Here is a 17,839-nt window from a genome sequence, read left to right as displayed (position 1 = left end):
TCCGGAATATTCTACAGCTTTATGCTAATCTAAGTAGGACCCACACACACACGAGGTCCACCCTCCCTCCAAAGTACCTCAGTTCCAGAGATAGTCCGCCGCTGCATCAAGGGATACAGGAGTGACGGATAGAGGGGAGGATGGGTGGGAAGTGTGAATTCACAGAGTACCACTAAAAGAACCAGAGTTACAGGTAAGTAACCGCTCTTTCTTCTTCATGATCTCTGTGAATGCACATTAATGGGTGACTGACCAGCTTACCTCATTGGTGGAGGAACATCACAACATGATTGAAGAAAGTACTGCTCATCCGAAAGATGCATCAGCCTTAGCCCTCAGGTCCAGTCTGTAGTGGGCAACAAATGTAGATGGTGTGGACCATGTAGCAGCTTTGCAAATGTCCGGGAGGGAGACTCCACAAAGAAAAGCTGGGGACGTGGCAGTAGCTCTGGTTGAGTGAGCTTTGATCCCAGCAGGCAATGGTTGCTTAGTAAGTTGATAGGCTAGTTTAATGGTTGAAACCAGCCACCTGGAAATTGTTTACAAGGATACTTGGGAACCCCCTATGAGAGGGATGTGATGAAATAAAAAGTCTTTTAGATTTTCTGAAAGAAGACGTTCTGGATAGATAGAAGGTGAGAGCTCTCTTGACATCAAGTAAGTGTAGCGAGCATTCCAGGTCCGTTGTAGGGGATGGAAAAACTGTAGGGAGGATAATAGGTTGTGATAGATGAAACGCTGAAACGACCTTAGGTAGGAGTGACACATCCGGGAATAAAGTAACCTTATTGGAATGGAATTGTAGAAATGAAGGATCAATTCTCAGGGCTGCAAGCTCAGAGGCTCTGCGAGCAGAGGCAATAGCAATGAGGAACAACGTTTTGAGTGAAATAAGGTATTCAGACGTATTAGTGAGTGATTCGAGGGGAGGATGGGAGCGGAAGTGCAAGACCAGAGAGAGAAAGACCACTGTGGAGGTGGTGAAGGAGCTGAAGGTCGTATGTTAGCGACACCTCTCAGAAATTGAGTTTTGAGTATATAAAAAAAAAAAACATGGTAGCCTCTGAATCTTGTGGTTGGTGAGCTATGGTCATGGATAGGTAGACTTTCAGTGTGGAAAGGGACAGTTGTTTGTGAAATAAGTAGGAGAGAAATTGCAGGACAGTTTATAAATTGGTTGGATAAACTGGTAAATTATGCTGATTACCAAATCTGATGAAAGCAGACCATTGCTGAGAGAGCAGGGGTGGAATTAGAGAGAGGCGATGATGGTTGCTGCTCATGGATTTTAGCAGTGTGAACCAAGGTTGTCTTGGCCACCATGGAGCAATGAGGATTGCATTGGCGTGGGCTAGTCTGATCTTGGATATGGTTTGGAGGAGAAGTGGGATGGGAGGCAACATATATGTGAGGCTTCTGGACCAATTGGCCATTAGGGCATCTCCCTGAGATCCACGTCCAATTCCGGCTCTTGAATAGAATGTGCCGCATTTGGTGTTGCTGTGGGTTGCAAACATATTGATGTTCGGAGATCCCCAGCAGCTGCAAAGATTGTGATAAACTGTGTGGTCTAATGACCATTTGTGCATTTTGGTCTGTAAACGACTGAGTTCATCTGCCACTGTATTGTCGTGTGTGGCGATGTAAATTGTCATGGGAAAGATATGGTGTTCCAGACACCATTCCCAGATTCTAACTGTCAAGTAAAGAAGTGGAAGGAGTGAGTGCCTCCCTGCTTGCTTAGGTAAAACAGTGCGGTTGTGTTATCTGTCATGATTTGTACAATATTGCCAGTTATAAGTGGTTCAAAGGCTTTGAGCGCTTTGAAAATAGCCAAAAGTTCTAGATTGTTTATGTGAAGAGTCTTTTCTGTGTGTGACCATGTGTTGTGGATTCATAGATTGTTGCAATGTGCACCCCATCCGGTCATGCTTGCATCTGTTGTAATTTGAATTGTGGGTTGCAGAGGAGAAAAAGAGCGACCCATGAGTAGATTGGATGGGTTGTCCCACCAACGAAGCTGGGAAGAAAGTTCTGGTGTTACCCTGAGAAGCTTTGATTGAGGGTCTGTCATGAGAACGAAGAGGGTGAGAAACCAGAACTGGAGGGATCGGAGTTTTAACCTGGTGTGAAGAATCGTTGACTTTGTCGAGGCCATAAGGCCTAGAAGACGTTGACCAGTATGGGCAGTAACGTAAGCATGTGGGCAAAACTGGCTTATTAGGGTGTGAAGCTTGATGATTCTTTCTTGAGGGAGGAAAACTCTCGCCCTTGTGGATTCCAATAGGGTGCCAATATAAGTAACGTGCTGGGTAGGCATGAGAATTGACTTTTGTTTGTTGACTTTTAGGCCCAGATCACCAGGAGAAGCAGTGTTATTTGGATATTCTTCAAAGCTTGTGTGCAGGATGAAGCGACCACGAGCCAGTCGTCTATGTATGGGAAGACTGTAGCTCCCAAAGTGCATAGGTGGGCTGTCATGGGTGCCATACACTTTGTAAATACTTTTGGTGCCATGGAGAGGCCAAAGGGAAGGGCCTTGAACTCATAGACATGGCATTCTACAGCGAACCGGAGGAATTTGCGATGTTGACGTATGGTGATATGGAAGTATGCATCGTTTCGATCTACAGTGGGGTCTAGAATTGTGAACTTGATCCGTATTGGAAGGCGGTTCGCAAGTCAAAAAGTTCGCAGGTCAAAATCTGCATTCCCATAGGAATGCATTGAAAACCATTTGATCCGTATCTGCACCCCCGCCGCCACCGCTGCCGCCTCCGTACCTTTGTACGGATGCTCCTCTTCCAGTCCTTGGCGGTCTCCCGGCCGGCTGACGAACTGGAACTCATTGGGCATCCTCCGAGAGAGGGTGCGGGTGGGAGTGGGGGACCTGGGGGTTTGCTGCATGAAGTCCAGGTAGGCGTGCGGGTGTGGGTGCGGGTGATGGGCAGCGGCAGCCGTGGTGGCGGCGGCAGCGAAGAGCTGCTCGTAGGCCGGCAGGTGCGGGGTCACCACGGGGAAGGCGGCGGCCGCCAAGGGGAATCCTCCGAGCAGGTGGGTGGGCGCGCGCGCGCCAGACAGCAAAGAAGCAGACGAGCAATCCAGGGAGGAAGAGGTTGCCTTTGGCAGCCGTCGCACCATGCTCCACAGAGCTCAGGGCAGGGGACGGGCTGAGCAGGTAGAGGCGGGGGAGGGAGCTGTTGCTGCTCCTCCACGCCCTCCCTCCGCCCCGATCTTCCCGGCTTTTTCCCCGAGCTCCAGAAAGCTCAGGGCAGGGGACGGGCTGAGCAGCCAGAGGCGGGGGAGGGAGCTGTTGCTGCTCCTCCACGCCCTCCCTCCGCCCCGATCTTCCTGGCTTTTTTCCCCAAGCTCCACAGAGCTCAGGGCAGGGGACGGGCTGAGCAGCCAGAGGAGGGGGAGGGAGCTGCTCCTGCACCTCCACGCCCTCCCTCCGCCCCAGCTCCTCCCGGTCTGGCCACTCCCGCTTGATGGTCGGCATGCTGGCGGTGGCGGCGGCAGCAGCGGGAGACGTGGAGGAGGACCACGCGGCGGCGGCGTGCACCGGCTTCCCTGCCCGGGCTCCGAGTTGCCCGCCCGGAGGCAGCCGCCTGCAAACGCAGCAGCACCACCAGCCAGAGCACAGGCAGGAACAGCCGCAGCCACAGGAGCAAGAGGCACTGCCCTGGCCAATGGACGAACGACAGCAGTTTCCCCACCTCTCCCGCCCCTTTTTTCCCCACTTTTTGGTTCGTACATCAATTCTCCGTTCGCAAGTCAAAATGGATTTTTGCGGACGGAGAAGTACGCAACTCAAAAAGTTTGCATGTCAAGCCATTCGCAAGTCAAGACCCCACTGTATTACAGCAAACCAGTCACCTTGTTGAAGTATGGGCAAAATTCGTTCTAGTGCCACCATCCCAAACTGTTTTGAGATGATATAATAATTGAGGTCCCATAGATCAAGAATGGGTCTTAGTCCTCTGTCTTTTTTGGGACGGTGAAGTAACGAGAGAAAAACCCAGGATGGATTTCTGTGATAGTGGTGGGTGAAATGGCTTCCTTTGAGAGGGGGGACTGGACCTCTTGCTGAAGGAGGTTGTGAGGTGGTAAGTTCACGAATTCTATGGTGTAGCCGGTGGCGATGATGGTAAGTAGCCAGTTGTCTGTCATGATGGAAGTCCAGACTGGAAGATGTGGTGAGAACTGGGTGGCAGATGTAGCGGGAAGGTAGGTGTGGCGGATCTGGGTTGTAACGAAGTCAAAGGCCCTACTTTTGTTTCTTGTCAGGGCAGCGGAATGATTGTTTTGGTCCCTGTCGCTGAACTGCATGTTTTGGTTGGAAAGGGGTGGTAGATTGTGATGAATATTTGTTTTTATTGTAATATGATCGTGACTGCTGGTATTGATAAGGGTGACGCCATTGCAATCGGTACGGTCTGTAGTATTGTTGAGTATTGTATGATCACGTTGTTCTCTTTAATTTCTGCAGGTTTTCCAGAATGTCGGCAGTTTCAAAGAGGCCGGAACCGTTAAAGGGCAGGTCCTTGATTCTCATTCCAACATCATCTGGTATTAGGGTGGATCTCAGCCATGCTTATCTGCAGAGGGCTACTACTGCAACCATCTGTCTAGAGGAGGCATCAATTATGTGCCTAGCTGTTATTCTTTCCTGACGTGCCAGGGCCATAGCCTCCTGGTAGAAGGCTAGTCCTCGTGTCTTGTATTCACCTGCAGCAGACTGGGTAGATGGTAGTGTTTTGGTCCATAAATAGCGGTGGTACGCTCCCATTGCTGCAATATAATTAGCAGCACAAAGGTTAAATGATGCAAGAGAGTACACTTTGTGGGCTGCAACGTCCAGCTTTCTTCCCTCCTTATTGCTAGGTGTTGTGGAAGAGCAGTTGCGCGCTCTATTTTGAGTAGCGTCAACTATTAATAAGTTAGGTGGTGGATGTTTGTGGAGAAATGTAGTGTCATTTCCATGAGTTCTGTGAAAGTTTTCTACTTTACGTGACATTTGTGGGATAGACTTTGGTTTAGACCAAGTTTGCTTGGTCAAGTCAAGAAGAGATGGTATGAAACTCAAGCTTGGAAGAAGAGTTTGCTAATTGTTAATGTCCTCATATACTTTGTCAGATTGTACTTGTGAAGGTTGTTGGACGTTCAAGTCCATTGATTTAGCAATAAGTAAAATCAGTTGTGAGTGTGATAAAAATCATCTGAAGGTGATGGTAGATCATTATGATTACTGTCAGAGTCAGGTGTTGGTAAGTCAGGTATAGATCCTTGGTCCAGAACAGAGAAGGAGGAATGTGTGGAGGTAGAATGCGATGAAGGAGCAGGAGAAGATGAACCACAGAATGGTGGCGTTGAAACTGGTGCAGTATGGTGAGATTTAGATAGAGATGGAATTGGTACCAGTGGATTATGATGGGTTCTAGATGACTGATGTTGGCTCAGTACCAAGGCTTGCTTGGGATGGTCCCTGGTAGATTGTTTAGTACCAGGTTGAGGACCAGAACAGGTTGTGGTCGACTGTACCAATTTTTGAAGTGATGGTACCGAATTGCGAGGCTTTTTTGGTACTGTAGCATGAGACTTTGAGACATCCATATACTGTCTCTTGCGGGAGGTATAAGTTGTCTGACGATGTCGATGTCTGACGAAGACCGGGACCAGTAAGTGTCACGGTACCGGTGTCTGTACTGAGGGTACGACGATGAGGACGAAGTGTCCAATTTATAGTAATAATGACGTCGGTGACAGCGATCTCGGTAGTAATCAAGCTCGGAAGGGTGGTACCAATGTGCTCGAAACCGAGGACATTTGTAGATAGGGTTGTAGTACTTTGTTGGGTCATAGAGTTTGACCCTCTTCGAGTGCCTATGCCTTCCGGATGGCTCTTGGGATGGGATGGACCCAGTCAGTGTAGTGGGTCTGTCCAAATCAGTACCGTGAGAGGTGTGTCGCTCTTTTCTCTGCCTCTTCCACAGAGGAGGATGTTGCGGTACCAGAGGCTGAATCCAATTCACCCAAGGATGTGGAGCGATGAGTAGAAGGTGGACTCAACTACGGAGACATCGGTATCATAGTCATGTCCGCCTCAACTGGTGAGACTGGGAGTTGAGCCAAGATGGGTGATTCTGGCTGGGCAGAAGGAATCATAAGTGTGTCTTCCGAAGAATCGACACAGATCTCTTTTGAGCAGAACTAAATACAGACTCAATTGAGGTGAAAAAGTAATAAGCAACTTGTTCTTTTGTTTAGAAATTGCGACGGCGAAGAGGAGCAGCTCGAAGAGGAGACCTCATGCGGCAGCAGTAAAAAAGAACTGAGGTACTTTGGAGGGCGGGAGGACCTTGTGAGGTGGGGGGTGGTCCTGCCTAGATTAGCATAATAGTCAGAAGATCTCTGCGCAGGCGCAGATTTAACCCATTAGTGTGCATTCACAGAGAACACAAGGAATGGATTTGAGAATCTACATCTTCCCACCTTGCTTTTATAGACATACATTTCCTAAGAGTGACTTGTGGCAGACAGATCAAGACCCGACATCTCATTAACCTATGAGGTTCACAATCTATTCTCCATTCAGCAATTAGTGCCAATTTCACCAGATGTTTTGCAGTATTTAGTACTAATGATATATGCAAGGTGGCTATCTGGCTGAGCAAAGTTTTTTATGAGACTTTATATATTACAGAGCTTTATATATTATAAAGAGACTTTATATATTACAAGCTTCTTCAAATGCTACTTTCATTAATAGGGTATTTCAGCAAGCCTCATTTTCTTGTGTGTCCCTGCAGCTGGATGAGTTGCTGAATTTCTTCCTCAGGATACCCCCTTTTACTGGTGGAGAAATTAACACTGGATATACTGTATTTTTCTGAGTATAAGACACCCCCATGTATAAGACCTCCCCTACTTTTCTAACCCAAAATTAAGAAATCTAGGTGGGGCTTAGCAAATGTAGGGTAAAAAGGATCAAAGTGCTGCAGGATGGTTTTGATCCCTGCTTTCTGCCTTTGTGCTAAGTCCCACATGGCTTATCAAAACGAGGGGGAAAGGGATCAAAGCAATTCCACGACTGCACATTTTGATCCCCTTTCCCCTTATACAGCCACGGATTGCTTTGATCCTTCCCCTCTCCTTTTGCTAAGCCCCATGGGACTTAGCAAGCAGAGGGGAAAGCAGGGATCAAAGTGATCCTGCAGCACCTTGATCCCTGCTTTCCTTTTGCTAAGGCTTAGCAAGTAGAGGGGAAAGCAGGAATCAAAGCCCTGCAGGATCACTTTGATCCCTGCTTTCCTCTCCACTTGTTTTTTCTCTCCTTAGCTTGCTTCCATGTATAAATGACACTCAAATTTTACTCTAAATACTTCAGACAAAATATAGTCTTGTACACGGAAAAATATGGTAATTGTTAATATTTCTTCCACAGATAGGCAGCATCCTGCTACAATGTGTCTTGCTACTCCTGAGTCATCCTGGAATGGTTCATTTCTGCCTTCTAGGAATTTCAATGTAGAATACAGTGGTGCCTCGCTTAACGGGCGCTCCGTTTAACGACGAATCCGCATACCGATGAAGATTTTGCAATCGCTTTTGCGATCGCATTGCGATGTTCCCTATGTTCCCATACCTTCCCTCAGCTGACCGGCGGGGGCTTCGGAGACGGGGGTGGCTGGGGGAGAGCCGGGAGGCAGGGCAAGGCCCGGGTGTTCCGGCGGCCCTCCTCCCGGCGCCGGCGGCGGAAACGGGGGTGAGGGGTGGCTCGGGGAGAGCTGGGAGGCAGGGCAAGGCCTGGGTGTTCCGGCGGCCCTCCTCCCAAGCCCTCGCTTGCCCACCGGCCAAGGACGCCCGGTGTCTCCCGGGCTGGCTGGCTGACGAGCGAGCGCCGGGTGGATGGCCCGCCCCTTCCCGTCCCGGGCGGCTGCCTCCGAGCCCTCGCTCGCCCACCGCCCAAGGACGCCCGGTGTCTCCCAGGCTGGCTGGCTGGCGGTGCTTTGCCATGATCGGTTCCCTGCTTGGGGAACCGATCATGGCAAAGCAATGCTTTTTTAACAGCTGATCGGCAGTTTCAAAATGGCCGCCCGCTGTTTTCTGGACGGATTCCTCGCTTAAGAGGCACCGAAAATGGCCGCCCCTATGGAGGATCTTTGCTGAACAGTGAGTTTTTGCCCCATAGGAACGCATTAAACAGGGTTTAATGCGCTCCTATAGGGTTTTTTGTTCTGTTTAGCGATGTTTCCGGATAGCGACGTTAATCCTGGAATGGATTAACGTCGCTATGCGGGGCACCACTGTAGTTTTGAATCCTGCCACTGATCCATTGTCCTATTCTTTTCTTGTTGAGATTTCTGCACTAGCTTCTTAAATTGAATTTCTTGAAATCTATTGACAGGTCAGTGGTTTAGGTTTCTGGTTGCAGAGTCAAAGGTTGGGAGTTTAATTCCTCACTGTGCATCTCAAAAGAGCTAGTCTGTGTTACCTTGGGTAAGCTGCACCGGACGTCCCTAGAAGAAAGGGAATGATAAACCACTTCTGAATATTCTCTGCCTTGAAAACCCTGAAAAGAGTCACCGTAAGTCAGAATTGACTTGACTGAAAATGTTGTTGTTGTTGTTGTTGTTGTTGTTGTTATTGAAAGGTTAACTTTTAAAAAAACTTATTTGCTCTGTCCTATTAACTCCAACTGGACCAGTCCCAAAGGAAAGGAGAAAGCACTGGCAAAATTTGCACAGCCTTTCTTTTGGAGCAGATGGAAGGAATAATTGCTCCAGATGCATTCCAAGCACTAATGAAAACAAGCATGTATCTTTTCTCTGTTGCATCTTAGGAACATCATTCAAATAGATGAACCTCCTATACATTTAAAGTTACACTGATCTCATACTCCCCACAGAAGGGCAACTGAAACAAGTAGTGGTAAAGGCCTGTAGGGCAATTAAATTATTTTACCTTCATCTTTGTCCAGTTCTCATCATACTGTGTCCTGTCCTTTTCATCAGTAGAGTTTAAGTGTTCTGTTCTGAACAAGTTGCCCACCATACGAAGGTGTCTAGCAAAAACCATACTGCGACGTGTCTATTACCAAAACAAAATGAAACAAACACAAAAGTAGCAAAAAGCAAGGTTATATTATTTTCAACACTGCAAAAATAACAATTCTAGAATTTACTGAATTAATGACTATAGCATATCTAGTTAAGACTGCTTATATGTTTTCACTCAGACCATTTTTTCTCTCCTCATTGCTCCATCACATCCATCAACACTTTGCTCTGTCCTCCCCTGCCCTTTCCTTGATTATTACCTTTCCCACCCCATCTCTGCCTACCCCATCACTGTAAGACATCCTCTTCTGCTTTTTTCCCCATTTATTAGTAGCCTTTTCTTTTCTTTCATATGGTAGAAAACAATTTTACTTAAAAAAATGTAAGGGACAAGAGGCCTTGGGCACTGTGGGCACCATGGATTATGCCTATTGATGCTGTGTTGCCAGTGTGTTGTTTAGCAGCCAGTTGTTTAGCCAAGTATCAGAAACAAATAAAAACAACAGTGTTCATTTAACATCAAGATAAAATTGCACAATACTGTTGCTATGTACCCTTAAGTTGTTTCTGACTTATGGTAGCTCTATCAATTAGAGACCTTCAAAATGCCTCATCATTAACAGCTCTACTCAGTTTTTGCAAACACAAGGCCATGGCATTCTTTATGAAGTCAATTTATCTATTATTAAGGTTATCACTAGACATGGGGACGAATAAAAACAAATCAGGATGTTTATTAAATATCCCTGATTCGTCAGATATTTGTTGCTTCGTATTTTGGGGGTCCAGAGACCCCAATAAATACAAAGCAACAAATATAACTCTTTTATATTTGTCCCGTCATTCCCTATCTGTTTTTGCCCCTGCAGATCAGCTGTTACTCGGGGGCATAAACAGAGAAGGGTTTTCCCTTCTGGCAGCTTGCTAAAGTCTGCCCAAAGGGAATCTCAACCCTGGGGCTGGGAGATGGCTTGGTTCCCCTTTCCTCCTCTTCTTATGCCTGCATGGCATAAGAAAAGGAGGAAAGGGATCAAAGAGATCCCTCAGCTGCTGCGGGATCGCTTTGATCCTTGCTTTCCCCCTTCTTGCAAAGCTCCAGGGAATAGAAAGGGGAGGAAAAGCAAAACAACAACAAAAGAAAACACTTTCGTCTTGCGGGTTTTTCGTTGCACAAGGCATTCGTCTTGCAAGGCATCACTGTATTGTGCAACTGAGAAAAACATAGCAGATTGCATGACCAAAATATTGGGACCAACAAGGCATAAACAAGCTTACAAAATGTTGGGAATAAAATAAAAATGGGAATAAAATATATATACACACACATACACACATACACATATACATACACACATATACATATACATATATATATGTGTGTGTGTGTGTGTGTGTGAAATATACATGTATAAAATTTATCAGCATGGAAATTATGTGCCTATTTAATATTGTATATTGATTTAAATGTACAAACTGTGATAAATAATTGGAGATTGTCAGTTCTTGAAAATACCTGTAAGAATTGTTGATAAAGTTTTTAAGAAAGTTGGTAGAACATTCTGTAGAAAGAGTTGTTAAAAGACTGCAGCTGTGTTAGCAACAAGCTACCAGTTAAACTTTATACAGCTGTGGAAACAAAATGCTAATAAGAATGCTACAGAAGATAATCTCCAATTGGCCACAAGGGGCAATAAAGCTGACAGTCTCAGTACTGTACACTCTTTGCTTGGGGAGTCAAATGGAGAAACACTGCTGGATTGATTTACAAAGCAGAATTTACTACAAACTCTGATTTATGATATGGTAAATGGACTGATATTGATTGTTGTAACGTGTATGACCAAAGGACTGAAGAAAGGACTATTCTGTATGTATTACTACTGCTATAATATTGATACAATTCTTGACTTTACTACTCTCAATACCATTGTCTGTTTACTGACAAACTGATTTGGATTAATCTCTGCTGAGGCATAGGAAAAGGCACTGCCTCATCCGTAAAGCCCCTGTCAAGAATGACCGTTCGAAAGGAGAATTTTGTTGGAGGAAACCTCGCACCTCTTAAAGAGGCCTGGCGAGGCCATAAACCTCTGTACTGGTAACAAACACTAACAGTCCAATTTTATTCTTTCAGATTAACTCACAAAAAAGAAGAATCGTCAAAAGTCCGCAAATGAAGCCAGGGAAGTCCGAAGGTAAGATGGGAAAAAAGATTCAAACACGTGAAGTCCTATGAAGCTGCTGCAGCGGCAGCAATAAAGGAACTGAGCCACTCAGTGCCAGGTGTGGAGTTATAGCCAGCGTATGGGAGGTCCCGGCACCATGTGCTCGAGCCAGAACGTTCCGAGGTTGCTCTGCGCAGACGTGGATTAACCCATTAGTGTGCATTCACAGAGAACATGAAGAAGAACAAAAGTTAGCTCAGTTAGGCACAAGCTAAGGGAAGCCATTTTAAGGCAAACTTATTTCCAGAGTATAGTCCCCTGAAATCTAATAGTTCTGAGGGAAAAGTTAACAAGTCCCTTTACTTTGAACCCAAGGCCAGTAAACAATGTTATGCATGTGGAGAGAAAGGTCATTTCTGGACTCAGCGTGAGACTCAAAAGACTAGGGCTTTTAACCAACATAAAGGTGGAAAGTCCAGTCAGCCTAAGAAGGTGTTTTATGTGCAGCATAAGGCACAGCAATCCGGAGTTGAAGTGGAGGCTTCTTCCCCCCACAGCACGGAAATGAGGGTCAGAGGCTCATTCAAAACTTTAACAGGCTCTCTTTTATTACTTAACACTTCTTGCTCAACAGCTTCGAACAGGTCCACTAAACTTAACTCTGGTAAAACTTTGCAACTCCAGACTCTTACTTCAGGGGTAGTCCAGTCACTTCTTATATTGGGGCTGGCTCAAACCGCTCATTTAATGTGTTCCTACGGGGAAAAACTCAGTTATGCGACGATCCTCCATGTGGCCGCCATTTTCGCTGCCCGGTAAGCGAGGAAAGGGCGCGAAAACACTGCGGGCAGCCATTTTTTTACCCAGTTGCCATTTTGGAACTGCCAATCAGCTGTTTTAAAAAACATCATTATGCGAAAAAAATTGCTATGCGGATTCGTCGTTAAACGAATTGCTCGTTATGCGGGGCACCACTGTATGTCTTTATTGATATAAGAGTAATGTGGTAAATCTTTAGTGATGTAAATAATCTAAGAGGTTGATATTTGTACTCTTTCATAAACCTTTGTTTATGAGGGCAAACCATTAAGTTTGCCCTGCTAAGAAAAACTTATTAAGGGGGGAGGAATGTGGCGTTGGCCCAGGTCATGAATATTCATCTGCTATTTGCATAGACCAATGGGAGTGCTGGAGGGGTGGAGTCACAAGAAATAAGAGACCCAGTAAGAGGAAGAGTTTAGATTGACATAGACAGGGTTTTAGAGATAGGGCGCTTGAGGGAGAGTTGAAGTGTTTGGTGTAGTTTTGGAGTTTGGGTGGGAGAACGGTAGTTGAGGGTGGATAAAGAAGAATGCTTGTTTAAGAGTTAACCACCTTGCTTGCTCTGTCAATACCTGTATCAATAATTCATTTCATTCTTTTAAGATGACATATGGGCCTGGACATCTATCATTAATAATAGGCATTGTTGATGAAATCAACTAGTGGCAGCTGAGGGGCACATAGCATGAGCTCCTAGTTTGGTAAAACAATCAGGGGCCATGTGGAATCGTGACACTCATGCTCATTACTTTTGAAAAAACATGCGGAGTTTGCCATGGGAGAGTTAGGAAGGAGACCAAAGAGAAAAAGACAGAGAGGTAAGTGGATTTTTTTTTAGAGTAACACCAGGAAAGGACCTGAAGTAACCCCTAGGAATTGCCCAAACAGAAGCACCACGTACTCTACTTAAAGAGCAGGGTGTGTCCTTAACAGGAAGAGCCATGTGATTGGCCTAACAGAAAGGGGAGTATCTTGATTACTGCTGAGGGCTGTAAGTAGCAGCTGTGAGGGCCTTTTGATTCCTGACTCCGGGCAGAGCACAGCTGACAAATAAAGCTAAAGGCAGGCCTAGGGAGCTTGCGGACAGGAGAACAAATAGGGAGTTTGCCAGGGGAGGTCCCTAACAATTTTTTTGGTTCCTTGAGGAACAGGTATCCTAAACAAGCAGTTGAAAGTAAATAAGCTAGAAGGGATTATGGAGGGTTACCTGCAAAGTTTGTGCTTTGTTTGTCTTTGTTCCCGAGTGCAAAATGCTGTATACATGTAACAAGTATAAACTGGTGGCACTGTTAGAAGAGAAAATCAGAGCCACACTCAAAGCTATAAGAGAAGATGAAACAGGCTTCATCTGACAGAATGCTTGAGCAGCAGCAGCTGTCAGAGAGGGCACCGTTGATGGAAGAAAACCAAAACATTGCAGTGGAGGAAAATGCTGTAGAGACTACAAATATAGTGGAGGAACCACCACAGAAAAAAATCACAGTTAGGAGCAAAAGAAGGAGAAGACACTCTTTCGCAGTGGAAATACAAAACCGCTTTCAATTACTTGAAGAGTCTGTCGGACAGGATGTGGAGAAGACTCCATAGGAGGACATGAGTAGGGCTGAAGCGCAGCAGAATGCAGTCGCTGAAACCACAACCTAAAAGAAGAAGAGGAGAGTAGCTGTAGTCGGGGATTTCCTGCTATGTGGAATTGAGACCGAAATTTGCTGGGAGGATCCACAGACTATCTGGAGGACAGATAACGGATGTGATAGAAGGATTGCCATCATTCATAAAACCTAAAGATACATATCTGTTTCTTCTTGTCCACGTAGGAACAAACGACACTGTCAAGAGAAGTTACCGAAAAATCACTTTGAAACACTGGGAAGGAAACTCAAGGACTTTGGGGCCCAGATAGTTTTTTCTTCCATCCTACTGGTGCTCGGAAGAGGAATCAAAAGAGAAAGGAAGATCCTCTGGGTGAATGACTGGCTACAAAGCTGGCGTCCACAAGAGGGATTTGGTTTTTGGGACCACAGGCTAAGCTTCCTGGAAAAAAGGCCTGCTAGCAAGAGACAGCTTGCATCTAACAAGGACTGGGAAGAATGTGTTTGCCCATCGCATGAAGAACCTCATCAGGAGTGCTTTAAACTGAATTGGAAGTGGGGGGAGATGCAAGCACAGAGTTAACGGTAGATAAAGCCTTAAACACAATAAGAGGAATGGACCAAACTGATCAAAAGGGCAACAATAATATTAACAATAATCAAAATAATAAACATAATAATAATCATAATAATATTCATAAAAATGTACAAAGACAAACAGGCCACAAATCACACAACCTCCGCTGTGTATATACAAATGCCAGGAGTATGGGAAACAAACAAGATGCATGGGAAATTTTAATTCAGGAGGGTAACTATGGTTTGATAGGAATAACTGAAACTTGGTGGGACGTCTCCCATGACAGGAATACAGCAATTGAGGGGTATAAACTGATCAAAAAGAGCAGAGAGAATAAAAAGGGAGGTGGAGTTGCAGTATATGTCAAAAATATTCATTCCTACACAGAAATACAGGAGGAGAGTGGCTGTCCCATCGAGAGCATCTGGATCAATCGGGGGGGGGGAGAAAACCAAAGGAACGTGGTAGATGGAGTCTACTACTGACCACTGAATCAAAGAGAGAAAGCGGATTAAACTTTTGAAAAACAAATTGCAGGGTTTTCAAATAGACACGACGTAGTAGTGATGGGAAATTTCAATTATCCAGATATATGTTGGGAGGCAAATTCTGCCCAGTACGGCCCTTCCAAGAAATTCCTGGCTTGTGTGGCTGATAATTTTCTCCTACAAAAAGTGGAGAAAGAATCTAGACAATTTGCTATCCCTGACGAACAGAGATGACTTGGTGGGGGAAGTGGCAATAAGAGGAACTCTAGGCGAGAGTGACCATGTCCTTCTAGAATTCTTGATTTCAAAGGAAACAAAAGCAGAGTGTAGCCGCACACATCTGCTGGATTTTTAAAAAGCTAATTTTAATAATCTCAGAACAAGGGTAAGTAAGGTCCCATGAGAGGAAACCCTAACAAAAAAGGAGTCCAAGAAGGGTGGGTGTGACTTCATAAAAAGCTCGGGGAGGACCTAAAAACCAAAAAAGACATGTACAGGAAGTGGAAAGAAGGCCAGGCCACCAAGGAGAAGTACAGACAAGTAGCAAGGAAATGCAGTAATGGCATTAGGAGGACAAAAGTGAGAATGAGATGAGGTTATCTAGAGACACTAAAAGCAATAAAAAGCATTATTCAGCTATGTCAGTAGCAAAAGACAAACAAAAGACATAGTGGCACAGCTCCGCAATGGAGATGGAAAAATGATAACAGAGGACAGAGAAAACACAGAGGTGCTCAATTCCTATTTTAGTTCAGTGTTTTTTCATAAGACAGACAATGAACTTCCAAACCAATTGGAAGTGCAAGGTGGGGGGGGGGACAGGATTGCAGCTGGAGACAGATAAACAAATAGTCAAGGAATACCTTACCACCTTGAATGAGTTCAAATCTCCAGAGCCGGATGAACTGCATCCGAGAGTACTGAAGGAACTGGCTGAAGAACTCTCAGAACTGATATCCATTATTTTCTTGAAATCATGGGAAACAGAGGAGGTGCCTGAGGCTTGGAGGGCCAATGTTGTCCCTATCTTCAAAAAGGGCCAAAATGAGCAACTTGGGAACTACAGGCCAGTCAGCCTAACATCAATCCCAGGCAAAATTCTGGAACAGATCGTAAAGCAGTCATTGTGCAAGCACCTAGAAAACAATGCAGTAATAACTAGAAGCCAACACAGGTTTGTCAAGAACAAATCCTGCCAAACTAATTTGATTTCATTTTTTGATCAGATAACCTCCCTGATAGACAGAGGGAATGCTGTAGACATAGTATATCTTGATTTCAGCAAATCTTTTGGCAAAGTGCCCTATGATATTCTGTTTAGCAAGCTAACTAGGTGTGGGCTGGATAGATTAAGTCTCAGAGGGATACACAATTGGCTACAGAATCGTACTCGGAGGGTGATGATTAATGGGCCCTTCTTTAACTGGGAGGAGGTAACAAGTGGGGTACCCCAAGGCTCAGTCCTGCTCTTCAATATTTTTATTAAAGACTTAAATGTGGGAGTGTAGGGAGTGCTTGTCACATTTGCAGATGATACAAAATTGGGCAGAATAGCGAATACCCTAGACGACACAAACAAAATTCAAAATGAGCTTGATAGGATGGAGCACTGGGCTGAAAGGAACAGAATGAAATTCAACAAGGATAAGTGCATCACAGAAAAGGAAACCAATCTCACAGTTATAAGATGGGGGATACCTGGCTCAGCAAAACTACGAACAAGAAGGATCTTGGAACTGTCACAGATCGCAAGCTAAAAATGAACCAACAGTGTGATGTGGCTACAAAAAAGGCAAATGCTATTTTAGGCTGCATTAATAGAAATATAGCTTCCAAATCCTGCAAGGTGCTAGTCTCCCTCTATTCAGCACTGATTAGGCCTCACATTGAGTATTATTATTAATAATAATAATAATAATAATAATAATAATAATAATAATAATAATAATAATAATAATAATAATAATAATAAAATTTATTGTCATTGTAAGTATATACACAGTATACCATACAACGAAATTCACAGACACCCAGAGACCAGACACATGCACACACATAACATTCCCCAAACACTCCCCACCCACTAGAAGTCCCCCACTAAAAATACAAACATCTACATCGCAGGCCAAGTAACACAGTCCAACTAATTATTCACTACTGGTGGTCTTTAAGCTCATTATTAAGTGCAATTATAGCTCTAGGATAAAAACTATTTAGAAAACGTGTGGTCCGAGTCTTAATTGTTCTATATCTTCTGCCAGACGGTAACAGTTCAAAAAAGTTATAAGCAGGATGGGAAGAGTCTCTCAGGATGCTGTGTGACTTCCTCAGACAGCGGGATGTGAAGATGTCATCCAGGGTTGGTAGCTGGAGCCCGATGATATTCTGGGCAATTTTAATGGTTCTCTGTAGAGCTTTTTTGTCCGCTACAGAGCTACTCCCAAACCATGCCAGAATGCCATAAGTTAGGACACTCTCAATGGTGCTACGGTAGTAGGACAGAAGTAAATGCTGTGATAAATTTAACTTCCCGAGCATTCTCAGGAAATACAGCCTCTTCTGTGCCTTCTTTATTAGCATGTTGGCATTTATAGTCCATGAGAGGTCCTCTGAGAAGTAAGTACCCAGAAATTTAAAACTACCAACTCTCTCCACTTCCTCACCATTTATGTACAGTGGTAAATGTACATTTCTCTTCCTCCTAAAATCAATTATGAGTTCTTTAGTTTTTTTGATGTTAAGTGTGAGATGATTTTCTTTACACCATAGTATCAATCTTTGTACTTCCTTTCTATAAGCAGACTCATTGTTCTTATTTATGAGTCCCACCACTGTCGTATCATCCGCAAATTTAATAATTGCATTCGTGTTATATAGTGGGGTGCAATCATGTGTGTACAGGGAATAGAGGAAGGGACTCAGCACACAGCCCTGGGGAGCTCCTGTACTTAGTACCAGGGTAGAAGAATGGTGGGATCCCATCCTTACTGACTGTGGCCTATCTGTCAGAAAATCCTTTATCCACATGCAGATCTCCTGAGGTAATCCCAGGTTGATCATTTTTAAAAACAACCTATTTGGTAGAATGGTGTTAAAAGCAGAGCTATAATCCACAAACAACAGCCTCGCATAA

At 44.7% G+C, this 17,839-nt stretch overlaps 1 protein-coding gene across 4 annotated transcripts in view; it reads right to left on the bottom strand.

Annotated features, from left to right (window-relative positions):
- POFUT2 (protein O-fucosyltransferase 2) overlaps nt 1-17,839 on the bottom strand; it is a 94,152-nt gene that overhangs the window by 57,673 nt on the left and 18,640 nt on the right. For all 4 annotated transcript variants that reach the window (XR_013537713.1, XR_012085646.2, XM_020809203.3 and 1 more), the window contains exon 6: nt 8,965-9,090. Coding sequence is in view for 2 of the 4 variants with exons in the window: in XM_020809203.3 (XP_020664862.1) it covers nt 8,965-9,090 (126 nt within the window). In the remaining 2 variants the exon portion in view is untranslated. The remainder of the gene's footprint in view (nt 1-8,964; nt 9,091-17,839) is intronic.

The sequence above is a fragment of the Pogona vitticeps genome, chromosome 1 (genome assembly GCF_051106095.1).
Source record: "Pogona vitticeps strain Pit_001003342236 chromosome 1, PviZW2.1, whole genome shotgun sequence".
NCBI classification, from domain to species: Eukaryota; Metazoa; Chordata; class Lepidosauria; order Squamata; family Agamidae; genus Pogona; species Pogona vitticeps.
This window is presented reverse-complemented; position numbering and strand designations above follow the sequence as displayed.